Source organism: Neophocaena asiaeorientalis, unplaced genomic scaffold (assembly GCF_003031525.2).
Source record: "Neophocaena asiaeorientalis asiaeorientalis breed wild unplaced genomic scaffold, Neophocaena_asiaeorientalis_V1.1 scaffold606, whole genome shotgun sequence".
Lineage (NCBI taxonomy): Eukaryota > Metazoa > Chordata > Mammalia > Artiodactyla > Phocoenidae > Neophocaena > Neophocaena asiaeorientalis.
Window position 1 is genome coordinate 3,881,724 of NW_020173687.1, and position 20,393 is coordinate 3,902,116.

Here is a 20,393-nt window from a genome sequence, read left to right on the forward strand (position 1 = left end):
CTTTCAACCAACGCTCCTGTTTTCAGTCCCACCTGGTACCATGGATTTCTGAATGTCTAGGGCTTGACTACTGTTAAACAAGGATTAAGTTCACTTGGGTCTGCTAATCAGTGACCACTTAGCCTCTGCATTCCAGCCCCTACAACTGTGGCGCCATTTCTTCTCCGGTCATCTTGTCCCCTTGGGCCTGGGCATTCCAAACACATTCCTTCACTAATGTCTGGGAGGAAAGTGTAGGAAGTGTATGTGCTCTGTCCTCTACCTTGAACCCAAAAGAACAGACCTACTCCTTATACCCCCAGGGGTAGGTCACTAAGATGATGGAGCACACCAGGCTTGAGTAAATCAACTTTAAAACTCCATCAACCTTGCGACAATTTGGGAAAGGAAGCAATGACTTTTGCGCACCATGTTCCTGAGATCACCTGAAGAGGCAGCACCGGGGTCTTTGGTATCTCATTCATCCGCTCAACAGACATGTCCTGGGCTCCTTCAAGGAACCAGGTACCATGTTCAACCCTGAGGAATTGGAGGACAAGACCAAGGTGCCCTGGCCCTCAGGAGCCTCTGTTCCGACGGGGAAGAGAAACAGAGACAAGTAAGATAACTGAGGTTGTGACGGGGGTCACGAAGGAAATAAACGGGGGGAACCCCAGAGAGGAACGATACACAGGAGGCTATGACAAAGATGCAATGAACAGGAGAGGGAAGAGTAATAACAAAAGTGATGATAAACAGGGAATATTATAGAGAGTAACAGTCCCTGAAGGGCAGATTCCAGAGAGTGACTGGCTTGCCTAGTTGAGGAAGGCATCTCTGAGAAGGTGACACCTGAAATGAGACCTTCAGGATAAGAATGGCCCTCAAAGGCCATTCCAGACAAAGGAGGAACAGAGGCAGGGGCCCTGCGGTGGGATGGAGCTGGGAGGATTAAGGAATCAGTGGAAGGCGGTGGTGGAAAGATGGTGGTAAGCACGGGGCAAAATGAAGCTGAGGGAGCCACCAAGGGCTCAGATCTTGTAGGGTGCAGGCAGCCCTGGGAAGGGGTTTAGATTTTATTCTTCATTCATTGTGAAGAAACCAGTGTTTCCAGCAAGAGGTCTACATCTTCTAAAGAGGCACTTGGCTACTATATGGAGATTGAAGAAGGAGAGAGGGGAATAGGATGGGAAAACCAGTTACAAGGTTCCCAAAGTAGTCTAGGGGGCCAGGCGAGATGACTTGGCTAGGGCAGTGGAAATAGAAATGGAGAAAATGGATGGATTTGAGATCCACCTGCATTCTCACCTATGAAAAATCACCCAGAGACCACAATGATGAAAAACGTTTCTAGAGCTCCAGAGTTTACCAAGCCCAAGTGTCTCGCTCTAAGTGGATTAAGCTGTGCTCCCACAGTGACAAAACCACCAGGCAATTCATTCAATTCAAAGAAGTAAAACCAATTAGTACAGAGAAAATAATCAGATTGGCCAAGCATCTTCTCAGCAGGTCATTTGGGTTTTTAAGCTTAACGGAAAGGTCATGCACGCCTTTGACCAATAACTTCTGACTCATCCGAGGAAGCAAGGGAAGAAAATACATTGATTTAATTTGCCTGTGACCTAACAGTCTACAGAGAAAAGTGCGTTATCTTTACTCATTGTGAAAAATGCCCAAATAATGTCACAGAAGTGTGTTAAGCGAATTGTGACCCTTGAAGAAGGAAAGCATCCTTGCTATTAGATGAATGGCCCTTTTCAAAAGGTCGGTAGGGCTCCAGTCAAGGGTTAAAGCACAGAACGGCATCCTCTTTACGTTTCGGCATCACTCTGGGAATCACTCTGTACATCTTCAGAAATTATGGATTCCACCGTCCTATCGCAATCTTTGCGAATTCGACCGCTCTTACGCAATTACCAGCGTCATACTATAGGACCCATCTCTCATCACAGCTCTGTGTGCTGTTCTGCCCCCCCCCACCCTGATTAAAGGCTGCGTTTTTAATAATTTCCCTCAGAAATCATTGCCAAACCACGTGGAGGGAGGAAGAGACTGCCTAGTATTGTAGCAAATTTAAATTTAGCCATCTTGAAAAGGCGACAGGAAACTGTAAAATAATTAGAAGGAAAACGGAGTGAAGAAACAACACGATGAAACGTACAGCTTAACCGGTGACATCTTTAATGCCAAGCCTCCTGCAGGCTGTCTCATTGCGAGGCCTTGTTAAAATGCTAACAGACATATTACTCAAATATCATTATCTGAAAATGTAAGTAATTTGATGCCTTTTCATCAATTGCCCCAATATACCCCAAACCTCCATGAATTTGGAGTCCAAAGACGCTGAATTATAAGGAAGGGGTAAAAATGAGTCTATCACATTGGCCTCAGTGAGTAAGCTATAAGCAACAACACGATCCCAGGGGTAATCTCCCAGACTACTAATTTATCTGAGATGAAATTGTTTACAAGCATCCCTGTCATCGAAGGATGCAAAATGTGCTAGCAATTAAAATTTGCAATTACTTAAGGAAAGCGGGGCGGAACTCTAAGAGGAATCACTATGTGGGCAGTTATTCGCTCATATTCCAAATACTAGTTGAGCCCCTTTGAGTCCATATTTTTTGAGCCCATTTATGAGCCCATATGATGGAGCCTAAATATTTATCGAGCACCGACCACAGTCAATGCTCTGTGCCAGGAACTGTGCTGAACACAGGCAATGTATTCAGTGACGGAGGCAGATACCCTCATGGAGATGACAGTCTAATGGGGGGAGAAATTCAGCCAGCAAATAATTACACCAAAAACAAAAAAATCACTTACAAATAACCAATGCTGGAGAGGGTGTGGAGAAAAGGGAACCCTCCTACACTGTTAGTGGGAATGTAAATTGGTGCAGTCACTATGGAGAACGATACGGAGGTTCCTCAGAAAACTAAAAATAGAGCTACCACGTGACCCAGCAATCCCACTCCTGGACATATATCCAGACAAAACTCTAATTCAGAAAGATACGTGCACCCCTGTGTTCATAGCAGCACGATTCACAATAGCCAAGGCATGGAGACAACCTAAATGTCCGTCGACAGACGAAGGGATAAAGAAGATGTGGCACACATGCACGATGGACTACTACTCAGCCATAAAAAAGAATGAAATAATGCCTTTTGCAGCAACATGGATGGACCTGGAGATGATCATACTAAGTGAAGTAAGTCAGACAAAGACAAACATCATACATCACTTACACGTGGAATCTAAAATATGACAAATGAACTTGTCTACAAAACAGAAACAGACTCACAGACATAGAGGACAGACTTGTGGTTGCCAAAGGGAAGGGAGGGTTGGAGGAGGGATGGACTGGGAGTTTGGGGTTAGCAGATGCAAACTATTATATATAGGATGGATAAACAACAAGGTCCTACTGTATCACATGGGGAACTATATTCAATATCCTGTAATAAACCATAATGGAAAAGAATATGAAAAAAATAAAAGTCCAATCGGAAAAAAAAATCACCAAACATATGTAGCAAATGCTAGGAAGGAAAAAGCAGAGGGTGCAATGAGATGGTACAGTGGGGCCCTGACCCCACCTGTATCCATGGAAATGAGTAAAACCATGCATACTGTAAAACCGTTCCCACATGCCACCTGTCTGGGGCTGGTTTTCTCTCTACCGAGTCTGAATCATTCATTTGAGTAATTATTCAACCAATATTTTTTAAGGCTCTATGGCACACCAGATATCAGACTAAAATTTTTTACAAGTAAATTCATTTGTTTCTGCAATCGTATTACAATTTTTGTTTATAAGGCCTCTGAAGAAGAAAAACATACGGCTGAAAATGATGGAGGGAAGAAGCTTTATTCTTCTCAGGCAGGGGCTGGGGACATTCATTCCAATCAGAAAACAATCAGAAGTGGGTGGACTGTAGGACGTGGGGAGCGGCCACCCACTTGAGTCCCACAGGCAGAGAACGACTTGAGAGACAGCCAGGAAAATATATTGATGGAGTACAGCATCGGGTATTTCTGTGCTACCCTAATGCAGTCTTCGGAAGGTTCGCCTCTAAGTAATCACAAATGAATCTTTTATTTCAGAAACCACTCTCCTTTGTGGTTCTCATCTTTTTTCTATTCCTTTGATGAAAGGCAATGAAGACAAGAACTGTCCCCGCATAGGAATTCTTCACCTAATAGACTATGTTTAGTGCAAAGCGGTGTTTAAAATCTTGCTTTACGGGGCTTCCCTGGTGGCGCAGCGGTTGAGAGTCCGCCTGCCGTTGCGGGGCACGTGGGTTCGTGCCCCGGTTCCGGGAAGATCCCACGTGCCACCGAGTGGCTGGGCCCGTGAGCCATGGCCGCTGAGCCTGCGTGTCCGGAGCCTGTGCTCCGCAACGGGAGGGGCCCCAACGGCGAGAGGCCCGCGTACCGCAAAAAAAAAAATCTTGCTTTAAGTTAAAAGTTGTATCCTGTCCAGACAACAAGAGAGTGACTTTAAAATACAGAGTGAAAATAGGATGATGAAATCACGTCAGGAAAAGAGATGATCGAAGAAATGCCATTTGAAACGTTAAATGCCATGACAGAACACAGCAGACCATCTAGTCTATGTATCGTTATTTTAAAAGTTTCCTATGGCTAAACGAAAATTGTCTATGAGGGTCGCTTCCTGGGGACCTAATTGATACAATCACAAAAGCTTCTCATCTTGCCTCGAGATTTACACGTTGGAAGGAAGGAGAAATTACCCTGTTTCAGCAATTCCGGAGCTCTGTGACTTAACTAATAGCTTTAGGGAAAGAATTAATACTTCTCTATTAATTCTAATGAGAAAAGATGTAGGAAAGTCATTTGCTCCTGTCAGAGAAGGAGAGAGAAGGCAAAGGGGGAGAAAAGCCCTGGAGAGACCCCCTCCCCAGCCTTGCTGACTCTTCCTGATGCTCGGGAACATTCTGAGGAGAACTCTTGTGAGAACAGAAGGGGAGAAGGGTGCTTGCACGAGGCCCTAAATCACAAAAAAAACAACCACCGCAGAAAACCCAAGGGAACAAAGGCAATGTCTCCCTTTCTTCCAGGGACTTATTCAAGCCTCTTCATCCAGTATTTAGAAATTGTACCTTCTACGTGTGTGTAATTAGGTAAAGCCTTTACTTGAGAAACCACCTGGAATCACGGCCGTGTCTACACTTCTGTTCCGGAGATGAAAGGAAAGTGTTTTGATCACTTTCTCCGCTCAGATATTTTCTCGCAATTCGGCGAATGGGGCTGGTTTGAAATATTTCCGTGACTTTAAAGCTTGGTTGTGTACAGAATTCAACAACATTCCTTCAGAAAGCGAGACAGAGGCCTACAGGATAGAGAGAAATAATGAAAGTGGCTCAGGAACACGCTTGGAAAAGTTGATCTCAACATCTACCGAAGAAAATGGGATTTGTGGGTCTGTTTGAGCCAGTGGTTTTCAGCCGGAGGTGATGTCCGGGGACTTTCCTGGACATGCGGTACACAGGATGGACCCACGGCCCACCCTGGATGGACCCAGCTGCGAAGGTCAACAGGGCCACGGCTGCGAAACCCTGGTTGAAACCAAGAATCACAAACTCAAAAGCTACAGGGCCAGACCAATAACAGAAACAAGGGCTTCTGCCTGGGGTGAGGGCTGTGGATGGAGAGGGAGGACAGGCCCAGCCTCCAAGGGCAAGGCTGCCCCTCAGCTCCCACCCACCAAGACCACCGAGGACCAAGCATCCAGTTTGCCAGAACTATCCATTTTCCAAGAGAAACCAGAAATCTGAGTTCCATGATTCCCTTTAAACACTGATAACGAGTTAATATTCAAACAACAGCGCCCGCCGTGCTAACCAACGTATGCGTGGCCTGAGGGCTGCCAAGAGAGGCCAGCGTGAGACCCTTTGTCCACGAAGAGGTTCAAGGGCGCCCACGATGAAGGGAAGGCTTTAGTCTCCGCGCAGGCTCTGCTCCTTTGCAGAAGCAGAGTTTCTTTTCAAAAATACTGTTAAAAAGATACTTACGGGAGAGTAACCCTGTTTTTGAAAAGTAATTTAGTAGTATCTTATAAAATGAAATTTATAATTACAAAACACGCATTGATCCAGCAACTGCTCTTTGCAAAATGGAGCAAGAATATTTACTGCAGCAATAGCTGTGGTAGGAAAACCAACAGAACCAACAGGAACATCCATCAGTACAGGAAGAGTTGAATAAATAAATATGGTACAGCTATACTGTGGGGTTTTGTGCCATTATTAAAATGATCTATCTATCAATCTGTAATATATGCCTAGAGTTATATACAAGATATATTAAGAAGAAAAGAGCTGTCGATGACTATGTATGGTATGATCTATCTGTGTAAACAACAAAATAAAGTGTCCATCATGTACGTGATGGCACATCAGCCCAACTCTGGCAACCTCGGGGGGCCATGAGGCTGGGGATTGTCAAGCTTTCCTTGCATATGTCAATGTTGCTTTTCTGTTGCAACAAGTATGGGATTGCTTTATTCGTTTGAAAGAAAAATCAGAGGCAAATAATGACACTGGCTCTAAAATTCAGACTGAAGGTCATGAAGAAAAGCCCCAGAGTGTGCAAGGGAAGTCATTTCAATCAGAACACACATCTGACAGAGGGAGATGGACCCTCACACCCTCATACCAAGAGTTCAGTTTCTCAGGATGAGAAAAGGTTGAGAGACTCAAAAGGAAAAGAAAAATATATTTTCCCATCTCTAACCAAATCTGAAGTATTTCTGTTCTAGCCTCATTTTTTTGTGTGAAATTTTGCCTCTTCCGGGTAATCATTTTCCAATCTCTTTTTTCCAGAAACCACTTTTCTCTATGATTTAAATTTCTCTTCTCTTTCTCTGATGAAAGGCAATCAGTTTGAGAACACTTCACTTAACCATTTTCTCTAAAAAAATATATTTAGTGGGAAAGTATGCTTAAAATCTTTCAATAAGTTGAAACTTGGATCATCCTCAGACAATAAGAGAGTGCCTTAAAATAAAGAGAGGACAAATTGTGGGGAAGAGAGAAAATGAAATGACGAACAAAGAAAAGAAAGGAAGAAAAGCCCAGCTAATATTATTTGAATTATTGAGTGCCAAAATTGAATCAAGAGAACCTACTTTGAGGGATCATTACTTTCAAACTTTCTTAACTCTAAATGAAAATTGTAGCAGAAAAAAAGTTCAGGCTTTGGAACATAATTGATGTGTTTAGGCAAGTGCCTCATCATTTCTTAAGATTTACACCCTGAGAAGGAGGTGTTATCCCTGGTTTCAGCAATTCTGTAAGCAATATTACTTAACTAATGGCTTTAGGAAAAGAATATCTCCCCATTAAATCTGACAGGAAAAATAATGGTACGGAGCCATTAGCTCTAGTCAGAGGCGGAGAGGGAACTGGTGGGTGACGGAACCCTGGAGTTCAGGCTGCCATTTTGTTTCTCTCAGGAAAACGTCTGGAGGCAATGTGTGACAAAGACAGCAGGGCACAAGTGACATGAAGTAAACCTCCCCAGCCCCACCTCTCCCAGTTCACTCAACTAACAAAAGTTGAAAGGATGAAAACACACACACACACACACAATTCACAGCTACTTAATTTCAGAGAATTGCATCACCATCCTCCCATGATATTGAACTATTCTACCTTTTCAACAGGATTAGGTAAACCTTTTATCTCAGGAAGTACCTGTCAGAGAAGTTCTCTTTACCTTTCTATTTTTTCAATGAAAGACAGCTGCTTTGATAACGTCTGCCTCAGAGGAATTTTTCCTAAACTATGTTAACCAAAAAAAAAAATCCAGTTAAAATATTTCAGTCCCTTAAAAGCTTAGGTACGGACAGAAAATTCAAAAGAAGAGATTCCGGTGAGAAAGAAAGTAAATGAGGCCAGGAGAAAGCACAGAAGAGGCTCCTTCCCCCCGGAATTAGATATGGGTTTACTGTCCATGATTTAAGAAGCTCAATTTTGCCTCGTTGAGGTAGTACACACGTAGGTGAAGAGAAGAAAATTAGGACATAATTATATAAGGATTTGTATTGTGGTAAATGCCACAAAGGAGATGGGTTATGAGTCATACCACAAGGACACCTAATCTGGCTTGAGAGGAAATGAACAGCCTGAGGAATCATGAAAATGTCACCTCAAAAAACCATCCAAGGATTGGACTGATCTGCAGAGTGCCTTGGGTAGTATAGTCATTTTAACAATATTGCTTCTTCCGATCCAAGAACACGGTGTATCTTTCCATCTGTTTGTGTTGTCTTCAATTTCTTTCTTCAGTGTCTTATAGTGTTCGGAGTACAGGTCTTTTTGCTTCCTTAGGTAGGTTTATTCCTAGGTATTTGATTCTTTCTGATGAGATGGTAAATGGGGTTGTTTCCTTTCTGATCTTCTGTTGTTAGTGTCTAGAAATGCAGCAGGTTTCTGTGAATTTCTCTTGTATCCTGCAACTTTACCGAATCCATTGATTAGCTCTAGTAGTTTTCTGGTGGCATCTTTAGGATTCTCTATGTATAGTATCATGTCATCTGCAAACAGTGACAGTTTTACTTCTTTTCCAATTTGGATTCCTTTTATTTTTTTTCACCTCTGATTGCTGTGGCTAGGACTTCCAAAACTATGTTGAATAAAAGTGGCGAGAGTGGACATCCTCGTCTTGTTCCTGATCTTAGAGGAAATGCTTTCAGCTTTTCGCCATTGAGTATGATGTTAGCTGTGGGTTTGTCTTGTGTGACCTTTATTTTGTTGAGGTGGGTTCCCTCTATGCCCACTTTCTGGAGAGGAATAGTATGAAACCTCAACTGGGTTCTTCAGAGACAACATAGTTAAAGGACCCACCAGAGGGACAGAAAAACACATTTATCGAAATCTCACTACATGCCAGAGTATTTCTTTCTCCTAATGCAGTTTTCTAAGCAATCATATGTTTTATTTCAGAAACTACTCTTAGTGGTGCTTACTTCCCTTCTTTGATGAAAGGCAATCAGTTTAAGATTTCCCTCTCAGAGATTTATTTTTCCCCCCTGAAAGATGTTGAGTGGAAAGCCATGTTTAAAATCAATCCTGAAGTTAAAAGTTTGTTCCCAGACCATAAGCATGTACCCAAAATTTAGAGAGCCACTCTGGGTATGAGGTGAAAGGGAAAAAATACAATTACTGAAAATACCATTTGGGATCTATAAGGCCCAGATCGAAATCAAGAGTATCTACCCTTCGAATTATGGTTTTCAATGCTTCTCATTACTAAATGAGTCTGTAAAAGATGGTCCATGTCTCGAAATATGATTGAGATATTTGAGAGAGCTCATTTGTCCTCAAGATTTGCATCCTTAAAAAGAAGCAACTGATCCATTTCAATGGTAATAGCTGGGAAGAAAGAGCTTCCCTTTTCTCCTTCACTAATCCTGATAAGGGGGGAAAATTGACTAATTTCCAACTAGAAACAAAGACGAGAAAGAAAATATTGGCGTTGGCCTCCTCCATTTTGGTTACCCACTCACCTTAGGAAAGCAAACATTCTAAGTTCAGTCTCTGTGAAAAGATAAATGTTCGGGGAGAATCTAGCTCTTCCCTCAAACCTAAACTGCAGTAAAAGTTAATTAGACAAGAAAACCAGGAAACAGAATGAGAGAACACTCTTCTGGTTTTGTAACGTGTTTAGGTACGCCATCTCACATGGTACTTGGGCATTTCTTTTCTTTCTTCAGAGCACCTGCCACTATAGTTCTACCTTTTCTGAGGAGAGGCAAGTGTTTGGAAAGCTGAAAACTTTCTCCCGCTATTTCTCCTAAACAACATTAGCGAAGGAGTCAAGGTAAAATATTTCAATAATGTGAAATCCTGTGCGCGCACAGAATTCGACAGCATTTCTTAAATACTGTTGAGGAGCAAAGGGGACTGAGAGAAAGGGAAAAGAATAAAGGCAGCTCAAAAGACTCTTTGAAAACTTTTCAGACCAAAATTTACTCAAGAATGTATGCTTTCAGCCTGATTTTCTAAGTGGGGTTTTTCTTAATAATGAAAGAAACTCTACTGGGTGGACTTTGCCATAACTGAAGGACTTTCAACTCGGCTTCAGCTTTTCTCAAGATTTCCGGCTCAAAAGAAAGAGTACTCCTGTGACTGCAATTCCGTAGCAAAATGCGACTCAATGAGTGTGTTTTGAGCAAAAGCCTCTATGTGGTTTCTACGGATGCTGGCAGAAAATAAAGGGGGACAGTCGTGAGTTCTTTCAGGCGAAGTAGGAAATAAAATACCAAGGGTTGACTCTGCCCTGAGATGAAGAGGCTTGACTCGGAAGTGCATGGAACAAAGGGGAAAAGAGTAATAGCAGGAAGAGATAGACCCAAGTCTTTCAGAATCCCATGAAGTCACTCTTTTGTCCTCCCACCAGCTTTAGAAATTCTACCTTTTATGATGGGAAACTTGAATTCAGGACTTTTTTTTTTTTTTAACTTCAGAAACTCTCCTAGACTCAGGGTCACACCCTTTATCTCCCCCTACATTTAATCAGTCTGCTTAAAACACACTGGCAATGTAAAAGCTCAGTTACACAACCAAAGGCTTTCCTGGAAATACAGGTAGGACTCCCAACGCAACATTAAGGAAAAAGAGAGGATAAAGAAGAAAGAATACCACCCCAGAAATAAATGTTAACCCTACCAAACTCATTAAGAAATTTGATTTCTAGATTTTTTTTTTTTTTTAAGAACAGCGATTGACATATTAGGACTTTTGAGAAAGTCAACGCTTTGAGGCATTTAAGAAATCTTTACGTCTTTCCTTGAAGATTTCTACTCCATCACCCATAAAGGGAGTCTGTTCTGCAAGTCAAAACCACTTTAGGAAGGAAGACCCAGATCCTACAGAAAGTGGGAGATGCCCCTTAACGCTTGTCTGGGAAAGAGTATAAATAATGTCACACATCCAGAAAATTCCACCTGGGGAAGGAGTAGGGAATGGAGTGGAAGATGAGACTTGAGGTAGATATACAATTCTGCACAAATGATATACAGAGGCGAAGGAGGTTGTGGGAAAAACAGAATTTAAAATATGCAAATTTTGGGACTTCCCTGGTGGTCCAGTGGTTAAGAATCTGACTTCCAATGCAGGGGACGCTGGTTCAATCCCTGGTCTGGGAACTAAGATCCCACATGCCGCGCAGGGGCTACTGAGCCCGCATGCCACAACTGGAGAGACGCCTGCCTGCCACAACTAAGACCCGACGCAGCCAAAAATAAATAAATACTTAAAAAAAGAAAAAAATTTAAAAAAATAAAATATGCAAATCTTGCTCCAGGGAGAGAAGACAGTCTTACAAACTCCTGCCTTCAAGCAGTTTCTGGAATCCTCGCTGGGGGTGGTCCCGAGCAGGGTCGGGCTGGGGGCACCACTGCACCTGACCACACAGTTGGCCCCTCCTTATTACGTAGCAGTTGTTGGAAATTTATTCAGGAAATCTTCTTGACTTCTGTTTTAAAATATGTTATTACTAAATTCAAATCAGAAAAAGAATACACGGCTTAAATTATCATGGAGTAAACTAACATAATGGTTTTGAAATAAAGTAGTTTACACTGCTTCTGTGAAAGCTGAGAGAAAAAGAATGAGACAATAGTATGAACATCTATCAAAGAATGAGGGCTAGAAGCACCGAACAGGGGGTTCTGGTAAGCTTTCTCAGTCAGACCTCTCATGAAAATCTAAAAAGAAGAAAAGTCACTGTGGGGAGAGCATTAGAAAGATGGGAAATGGGCTTGAACCCCAGAGGATGCTGGCACCCAGAGAGACAGGATGACAGCAGCCTGCCAGGGAGGGAAGTCATAAAGACGCTCACAGCAGCTTTCTGCCCCTTCAAGGAGTTTTCAACTTCTCTATGCAAAAGCAACCTTCAACACTTCCATCTTGAGAAATAATTAGTCCATCTTATCTTAACTATTTCTCTCGGACAGAGGAAAACAAGCCTGCCCATTTCCCTTGTAGAATACCCTCCAATCCTGTACGTTCACCGTGAGCGTCTGCCAAGCATACTTCATTATTATAAAAGTTCTCTCAGGGAAAGAAATCCCTACCGAGCCTCTAATAAATACGAGGGGGGAGGGCAAGAGGAGATGAAATAGCAAGAGGGAGATGATAAAATTTCAAATAGGTTTTAGTGTAGAAATGCACCCTGCCTAGAAGGTCACCCCTGATTACAGCTTCTGAGTGTGTGTTCTGAGCCAGAATGGGGCAGCTTTGATGCTGTCTCCCGCACATATTTCAAAGAGAAGAGAAAATTAACCCCTTTCTTTCCAGGGTTTGGCTTGGCAAAGAAAGAAAGTGAAGGTGGCCTTTCATCACTGGTGGAGTGACAGGACTTAGAGGATGCACGCCTCCCTCACCGACCTCGCTTGGGGTCTGGGTGTCTGGCTGAGCGGCCTCAGGTCACAGAAGGAAATGCCTTACCCAAGGGAAGCAACCCAGAAAGCAAAGACGGGCAGAGGGACACACAAAGGGAAGTGGGGAGAGAGAGAGAGAGATCAAAATAGACCGATTACAGGCGAAACTGGGGGGTCCGGGTGCCCAGGTGAGCGGACCAGCCTCCCACCCCTCTTAAGAGGCAACCGATTAAGAGCTGGGACAACTGACAGCCCAGGAGTCAACCCAGCTGCAGGAAGAGCCCCGCGCCACGCAGACGGGAAGAGATGACAGAGCACCCCCAGGCTGACCGGAAAATGCAGACGCAAAATCAGACATGAAAGAACATTCAGGTCCATTTTCAAGCACATGGAGTCCCCCCAGGATGGTCTGGGCTGGAAAGGGGGGTCTGAGGGCCTTAGGGAAAGGCGGCCGGATGAAACGTGGATGCCCAGTTAAATCTGAATGTCAGGTCAACAATGAATCATTTTTAGCATAATGTGTCTTATTGCTATGTTTGGGGGCATACTGCGCTAACGTATATACGCATGTATATTATATACACATATATGCACGTGTGTATATAGACACGTACGTATTTACTGTTCGCGTGAGATTCGGCTTTAACTGGGTGCCTGCATTTGCACCTGCTAACTCTGGCCCCCGGCGTGAGGTGTGGGGAAGGGGAGCTGGCTGGGCTCAGAAGCATCTGCCCGGGCAGCCACCGCCTCCCCGCAGGCTCCAGGCATTGCACGCCGCCGTCAACCCAGGGACGGATTGACTCAGGACGAGCCATTATTATCAATAAAGCCGCCTCTGTGAGGAGGTGCCTCGCAGAGGTTTTGAGCGGGGACTTGGCCCCAACAGCCCTTGGTGATGAAATGACTCATGGGGGTTCCAAAAACCCTGCGGAGACGAGCCCACCAGCAAAAGACAAAGAGAGGAGCAGCATTCTGTGGCCCTTCTACTATGGTTAAGAAATGTTTAACACCACCACAAAGCGACAACCTTCGGAAATTACCAGTCTCTACAATCTCAGAGTTGTTTCTCCCATCCCCATGGATCCATGGACCCCAGGCTATCTATGCTCGTCCCCTAACCCAGCCCCACCAGGAGAGGCCACCAAGGAGAGCTCACTGTTACAAAGGGTTTTTCTGGGTGAGAAAGCCGGGCGAGTCTCTAATAAACACAAGAGGGGAAGGACGGGGCGGCAGAAATGGCACGGTGGAGATGATCACATTCAACAGAGGTGCCACGTGGAAACGCTTTCTGGAGGTCGGAGCGCAACGGCCGCATTCCAGTAACTGCAGGTCTGGACACATTTTCCAGATGAGAGTTTCGTTAGGCTCATAACTTCTACCGCTACAGTTGTTTCTGTTTTGTTTTGGTTTGGTTTGGTTTGGGATTGCACCGCACGGCTTGTGGGATCTTAGTTCCCCGACCAGGGATCGAACCCGGGTCCCCTGCAGTGGAAACACGGAGTCCTAACCGCTGGACCGCCAGGGAAGTCCCCTCCCACTAGAATGTTTAAGCGGGGCCAGGGGAGAGAAAAAGAATAAAACCCCTTTGCTTCCCCATTTAAGCTAGGAGAGGAAAACAGTGCAGACTTTGGCTTTTATAGTGAAACTTGTCAATGGTGTGTACTTCACAGAAGGGCGAGGGTTGACTTTGCCATTCACCTGAGGGCAAATGGCTCGTAAGAAAATGGTACTCATCCGAAGGAGAGGCCTCAGCCCACAAGACAGGGTTCCCTGAAGGGACAAACCAAGCCACCCAGGAAGACACTGTGTGTTCATCTCCGCCTCTTCACCTGGCAGAGGGGAGAGAAGAAAACAAATGGATGAATGGCAGGTCTGGTCCAAGCGGCCAGTCGGCCAGTGGGGCAAACACACACATTTCCTTTTGTGTCCGATGGAAGCAGAAAAGGTCCAGGCACGTCATGACGGTACCTTGAGTTTGGAGGGCTCTCAGACAGGCCCAGATGGAGGAATGAATTTAAAACGACTTCAGACAGACCCAGGAGGCCACAACACATAGACAGAAGGGAAAGGACTGATGGACGGTCAGGCTGTGAAAAATCGGAACCCCACATACTTCCTGTCAGTTCAAGACATTTTTAACCTCACTACGCAAAATCAGCCTTCGAAAAGTCTATTTTAAAAAAAATTCCTAGTCTGTTTAGCTCAGAAACATTTCTCCCCCATAGATGAGGACTCAAGGCGATCCACTTTTTCCCACTGAAATCGCCCTCCCCTGCTACCTTGCCCTCGCTGGCAGAGAATCGGATGCATGCTCCATTATCACAAAGGTCCTCCGAGGGGAAGGAGGCTATGCCCACCCGCTCATAAATTCAAGGAGAGGAGATGGGAATCGATGAAAGAGTACAGGGTAAATAATAAAATGCGAAATAGGTTTCAGTGTGGAAATGTACCCGGTGGTTCTTTCTTTTTTTTATATAGGTAACATCTCTCCTCTGATGATAGGTTCTGGGTCTATTTTCTCAGCGAGAATTCTCACGCACTGCCTATCAAATATTTTCAAGGAAAATAAAAGTAATTTACTTTTCCAATAATGTTTTGGTTCGGGTAGAGATGATGGTGAACTTGGTCACCAGTAGCGGCTCTGGGTCCTTTGTTCTAGAAATAATAATTACCTCCTGCATCACAGGAGATGAGATTGGGCGAGTGAGGAGAGTCTTCAGGGCAGAGTTTGCAACCGAAGGAAGCCAGTGGTAGAACAGGGACGCAGAGGCAGTCCTGGACACTGCCGGTGGAGAGAAGCACAGTTCCTGTGGGTAAAATGTCTAATGGTGGGAGGAGGTGTGGGATCACTTGACAATGGAGAACCTGAGAGACCTCAGCCAGGTGATCAAGGTCAACAGTGGCAATGATAAGTCATGTTGATGGTTTAGCCTTGATAGGATGTTATGAGAAGGGCATGGTGCCTCTGGGGTCTTGCTCCTCAGGCCCATCCCCCTAGTGTAACCTCGAGAAAACCATTAGACAAACCCCAGTGGAGGGACATTCTCCACAACAACTGAGCGGGACTCCTCCCAACCGTCAAGGGCATCAAAAACAAGAAAAGTTGGAGACGCTGTCAGAGACAAGAGGCACCTAAAAACCTCCTGGAAGTCCACACTTTCTCCCTTATTCTTTAGATCTCAGGTACACGGTGCAGCTTTTCTTCTGAGATGTATTGTGAGAGCATTTCTCCTTCACTGATGGGTCTTGAAGTAAACATATATATATATATATATTTTTTTTTTAAGTTCTCCCATTTCAAACCACTTTCTCTGATACTACTCAGGGTACTGGGCTGTCAGGACAAACTACCGAATTTGCAGGGCTGAGTGAACATGAAAATGTGGGGTCTTTATTCAAAATGATTAAGAATTTCAACTCATACAATAACCAAGATATGGAAGCATCAACAGGTGGATGGATAAAGTGGCCATCAATAGACAAAAGGATAAAGATGTGGTATGTGCATGCAATGGAATATTACTCAGCCATAAAAAAGAATCAAGTCTTGCCATCGGCAACAACATGGATGGACCCAGAGGGTGTTGTGCTTAGTGAAATAAGTCAGACAGATAAAGACAAATACTGTATGATTTACTTGTACGTGGAATCTAAAAGCAAAAACAAACAAACAAACATAACCAAACAGAGTCATAGGTACAGAGAACAGACAGGGGTGAGGAGAGGAAGAAATAGGTGAGGGAGATTGAGAGGTTCAAATTTCCAGCTACGAAATAAATGAGTCACTGTGTAAAATGTACAGTGTAGAGAATACAGTCAATTATTATGTGATGCCTTTGTACGGTGACAGATGGTAACTAAACTTATCATGGAGAACATTTTGAAACGTATAGAAATATCGAATTGCTGTGTTCTATAACAGGAACTAACATAGTGCTGTAGGTCAATTACACTTCAAAAATAAACTCATAGAAAAAGAGGTTAGATTTGCAGTTACCGGGGGCGGGGGCGGGGGAATTGGATGAAGGTGGTCAAAAGGTACAGACTTCCAGTTATAAGGTAAAAAAGTGCCAGGGATGTAACATACAACAGGAGAAATATTATGAGCACTGCTCTATGTTATATACGGAAGCTGTTAAGAGAGTGAATCCTAAGACCTCCCGTCACAAGGAGAAAACATTTTTTTAATTTCTCAAATTCTGTATCCATATGAGAGGGTGGATGTTCGCTAACCTTGACAATCATTTCATGACGTATGTAGGTCAGATCATGACGCTGTGTTATCTTAAACTGATACAGTGCTGTAGTATCTCAATACAACTGCAAGGAAAGAAAGAATTTCAAGTCACCCCAGCAGACCAAGCTTGGGGCCTTCTGAGTTTGGCCCTGTGCGCTGCACGGGTCACAGGCACACCACGATTTCCGTTAGAAGGTGTTTTATTTCTTCTGATGAAACCAATCTTAACATCAACCATGACAAGAACCAACAGAACAATTCTTCAAGGACAGAACGAGCTGAAGAATGGAGCTCTTGTGTGGAGCGAGGTGAGGCTGTGTCTGAAGGTGAGGGGCACACCTCTGTGCTCTGTTACTCCCCAAAGGACCCCAAGACCCCCAGACTGCTGGCTGACCTTTCTTCTCAGGGAGGAACCCAAAGCCCACAGTGGCAAAGCTGCTTGCGGCCGGAGGGAGGGAAAGCGGTGAGAATGCGAAGCCCATCTGGGTTGTTTTCTCTTTTATTCTTTTTCAGAGGATGGGGAGAGGTCGCAGACTGTCGGACACAGACATGGACACAGACACACGCATTCACACACACACACACACACACACACACACACACGGATTAACTCATCAACGCTGGGCGCGTGGTGAAGGCAGTTGTCGGCTTTGATCCTCAGGAAAATTAGAGAAAGGCCTTGAGAGAATCCTTCAAGGTCTCTCCCCAGTTCCTGCCGTGTGTTTGGGATAAAGCAGAGGTGCACTTTAGGTCTGATAAATAAAACTTTCATCTGACCAGCTTTGGTAGAGTTTAAGTTCTTGGCTATTTCCTGATGAGACTGGGGTCTCCTGTTCGTTTGTTTTGGAGCTCTGTGTTTCGGCCGTCCTACGGTCTAGGGCGGAAACAGACGCAGCTGAGTTTCCCTTGATTCTGGTGAGGCCACCTGTGCCCCTGCTATGCAAGTTTTCCCCCCACCGCACCCAGAGGGGCTCAAAGGCAGATGTTGGGGGGAGACCATTGGCCAAAACGGTGGCCTTGTGAGGCACAAAGCCAGTCATTTCGCGGCGGGGGTGGGGGGACGGTTACTGAGCAGGAGTTGTAAAGAAATGCTCACCTCCATGCACAGATCACTCCCCTCTGCCTCCTCATCTGTGTAATGGGAGGAAACTAGCACTTCCTGCCAGGGCGCTTGAAGGAGTTATATGGGTTCATACCACAAGCACCACTCTCAGGACCTGGGATAAATGCTCCTGGGATAACGGCGGGGCTGTTATTCCTGCTGGCGTGGCCTGTATCATCATCGCCCGGTGTTGTCTTAGTCATTAATTTGTGGTTTGTGGCCCGTCTCCTTCCACCTGGAACGTCAGCCCCATGAGTGAGGGTTCACGGCCTGTCTTTATGGTCCCCGTTCTTCCAGCACCTAAAGGTCTATGAGTGAACAGCACATATTAGGTGCTCGATAATCCGTACCTGTGAAATGAGCTTAGGGAGTGAAACTAAATCGGTCTGACTCCAAAGTTTGGGCTAGATGCTGCTTTTCCCCTTGATTTCTCAAATGGCAAATATGACCCCCGAACAGAGATTTTTTTCCCCTTTGATGTGACGGTAGGTGCACAAGCTCCAGGGGAAGTTCGTCAAGGGTTAATAAGTGTCCAGCATCTCAGCCACTCGGGTAGGGGCCCCAGGGCAGAGGTGGACCCCAGGGAGCATTCCCAGTTGGTCAGGCTTTACAGAAAAGCTCCTTTTCTGATGAATTCACCGCAGTTCTTCCTTCCCACCCCCGCGAGTGAAATCAATAGTGATTTGACTCTGCTCCACTATTCCCACTGATTATAATCATATTTTAAAACCCTGATCATTTTTTGAAACTCCATTTAATGTCAGTTTGCATTCATCAAGGATTTTTTTTTTTTCTTTAAAGCGGTAGTTCTCTTCAAAGGCTCAGTTTGAATTTTGAACGTAACAGGCTCTATGTCCGAAGGGAATCTGAAGAAGAAGATTAAAGGTGACCACAGGTTTCAGCCCTGTTTTCCCCATGAAGGGAAGCAGAGCCTCAAAATTTACAAGCCAGCTCACGTTTCCGGGCCCCAAACAGCTTCCATCCTCTCCGTTCCACTGAAATTCATTTTCTTTTAGGGGATATATAGGTATAACCACGAGTTCTCCCCAGCTGACCAGTCGGGGGTACTGGGAAGAAACAGTAGCATATGTACGAATAATGGGACACCCTCAGGCAGCTATGACAGTCTCACACCTTGTTCTGTGTAGATAATAGCAAGGTGTTTTTACTACCGTTATTACCATAGCTCACCATATAACTTGAGATTCCTTCAGTGGGCGATGGAGGAAAAGCAGCAAGGACTGCACGGAAGTGACAAGATGAAACCAGCCACCATCAGGTGCAGGACCTGGAATGGTGGGGACAAAAGAGGCTACCTGGTTCCTTGTTTGACAGTTGGGGGTGGGGGGAGCATGCCAAAGCGGTTAAAAGCAGAAGCACGTGAAAGAACTTAAGGAAGAAATGCACGTCCCCGAGCTTGCCGACGTGAACAAGGGTGTTTAGTAACAAGATTCTTGAAGTGGCATCACTTGCTTTTTGCAGATAAACAAACAGAAACATGTTTTTCTCTAACTAGAATTTCAAAGTTCTATCTTTTCTTTAACTTGTGATGGGGAGTAGGGAAACGAATAAGATGTTACTACTGCCCAGAGAGACTCATGATCAAGGCACAGAGGGGAAATTTTAGCATGTACGTAGTACCTGGAAAATGGCATTACTGGCATGAATATTAACTGAATTGAAAGTTTGGACTTTCACCCCGTCTATATCTCTAGCCCTAGTGGCAGAGCACGGGAGTTGCCTCCCTATTCTCTAATCCTTCCTCTTAGTAATGAGAACCCACTTTCTGGATGGGGTGTGTTGCCACTCTGCTAGAAACTACAGTTCCCAGTTTTTCTTGCAGCCAAGTATGACCAGGTAACTAGGTTTTGGCCAACGAGATGTGAGAGGATGTGATATACACAGTTTCCAAGGCATGCCCTTAAAGGGAGGGCTGGTCCCCTCTCATTCCTCTTTTCTCCTGTTAGATGGAGTGCAGATGTGATGGCAGGAGCTGAAGCAGCCATCCTAGACCACAAAGCAGGGAAGCTATGGTGAAGAGAACAGAGCAACAAGACAGGAGGAAACTGGGTTCCTACCACACCATCGAACCACCATCCTAGATCGTCCTACTTAAACCCAATTGTTACTTGTGAGAGAAATAAAATTTTACAAGTATCTTTTAAAATTCACTGTTATTTTCATTCTTCACTAGAGAAGCCAAAGCTTTATCATACTAAATACCACAGTGATGAGAAATATTTTACAGTAAGAGTCTAATAAACTTTAGACTATTACCTAAACTTTGCTTATCCCCATACAACCTTGATGAATTTGGCTTGTCTGCTGAAGCCTTCACCATTCTGTCATATCTACAAACTATCTGGACCAGGGATCAGCAAACTACAGCCTGAAGGCCAAACCTGGCCCTCCACCTATTTTTATAAATAAAGTTTTATTGGAACACAGCCATGCCCATTCATTTACATATTGTCAGTGGCCATTTTCTCCCTACAACGTCAGAGTTGAGTCTTCGCAATAGAGACTGTATGGTTGGCAAAGTAAAAAATTTACTATCTGGCCTTTTACAGAGAGAGACTATTAATTACATTAAAATGTTTAACTCCCTTTTTTCACTTAAATAAGATTACTTTTTTTTTTTTTTTTTTTTTTTTTTTTGG

The 20,393-nt window shown here is 44.3% G+C and overlaps 1 protein-coding gene across 12 annotated transcripts in view; it reads right to left on the minus strand.

Moving 5' to 3' along the window:
* The window catches only part of ZNF831 (zinc finger protein 831), a 166,680-nt gene that overhangs the window by 72,228 nt on the left and 74,059 nt on the right, over positions 1-20,393 (minus strand). Inside the window, exon 5 of one of the 12 annotated variants that reach the window (XM_024750250.1) lies at positions 4,436-5,338. The exons of 10 other annotated variants lie outside the window; for them this stretch is intronic. In XM_024750250.1, coding sequence (XP_024606018.1) covers positions 5,319-5,338 — 20 coding nt within the window. In that variant the 3' untranslated portion in view covers positions 4,436-5,318. Of the gene's footprint in view, positions 1-4,435; positions 5,339-16,900; positions 18,042-20,393 lie in introns of those variants that run through there. One more of the 12 variants, XM_024750252.1, reaches the window with a different exon arrangement.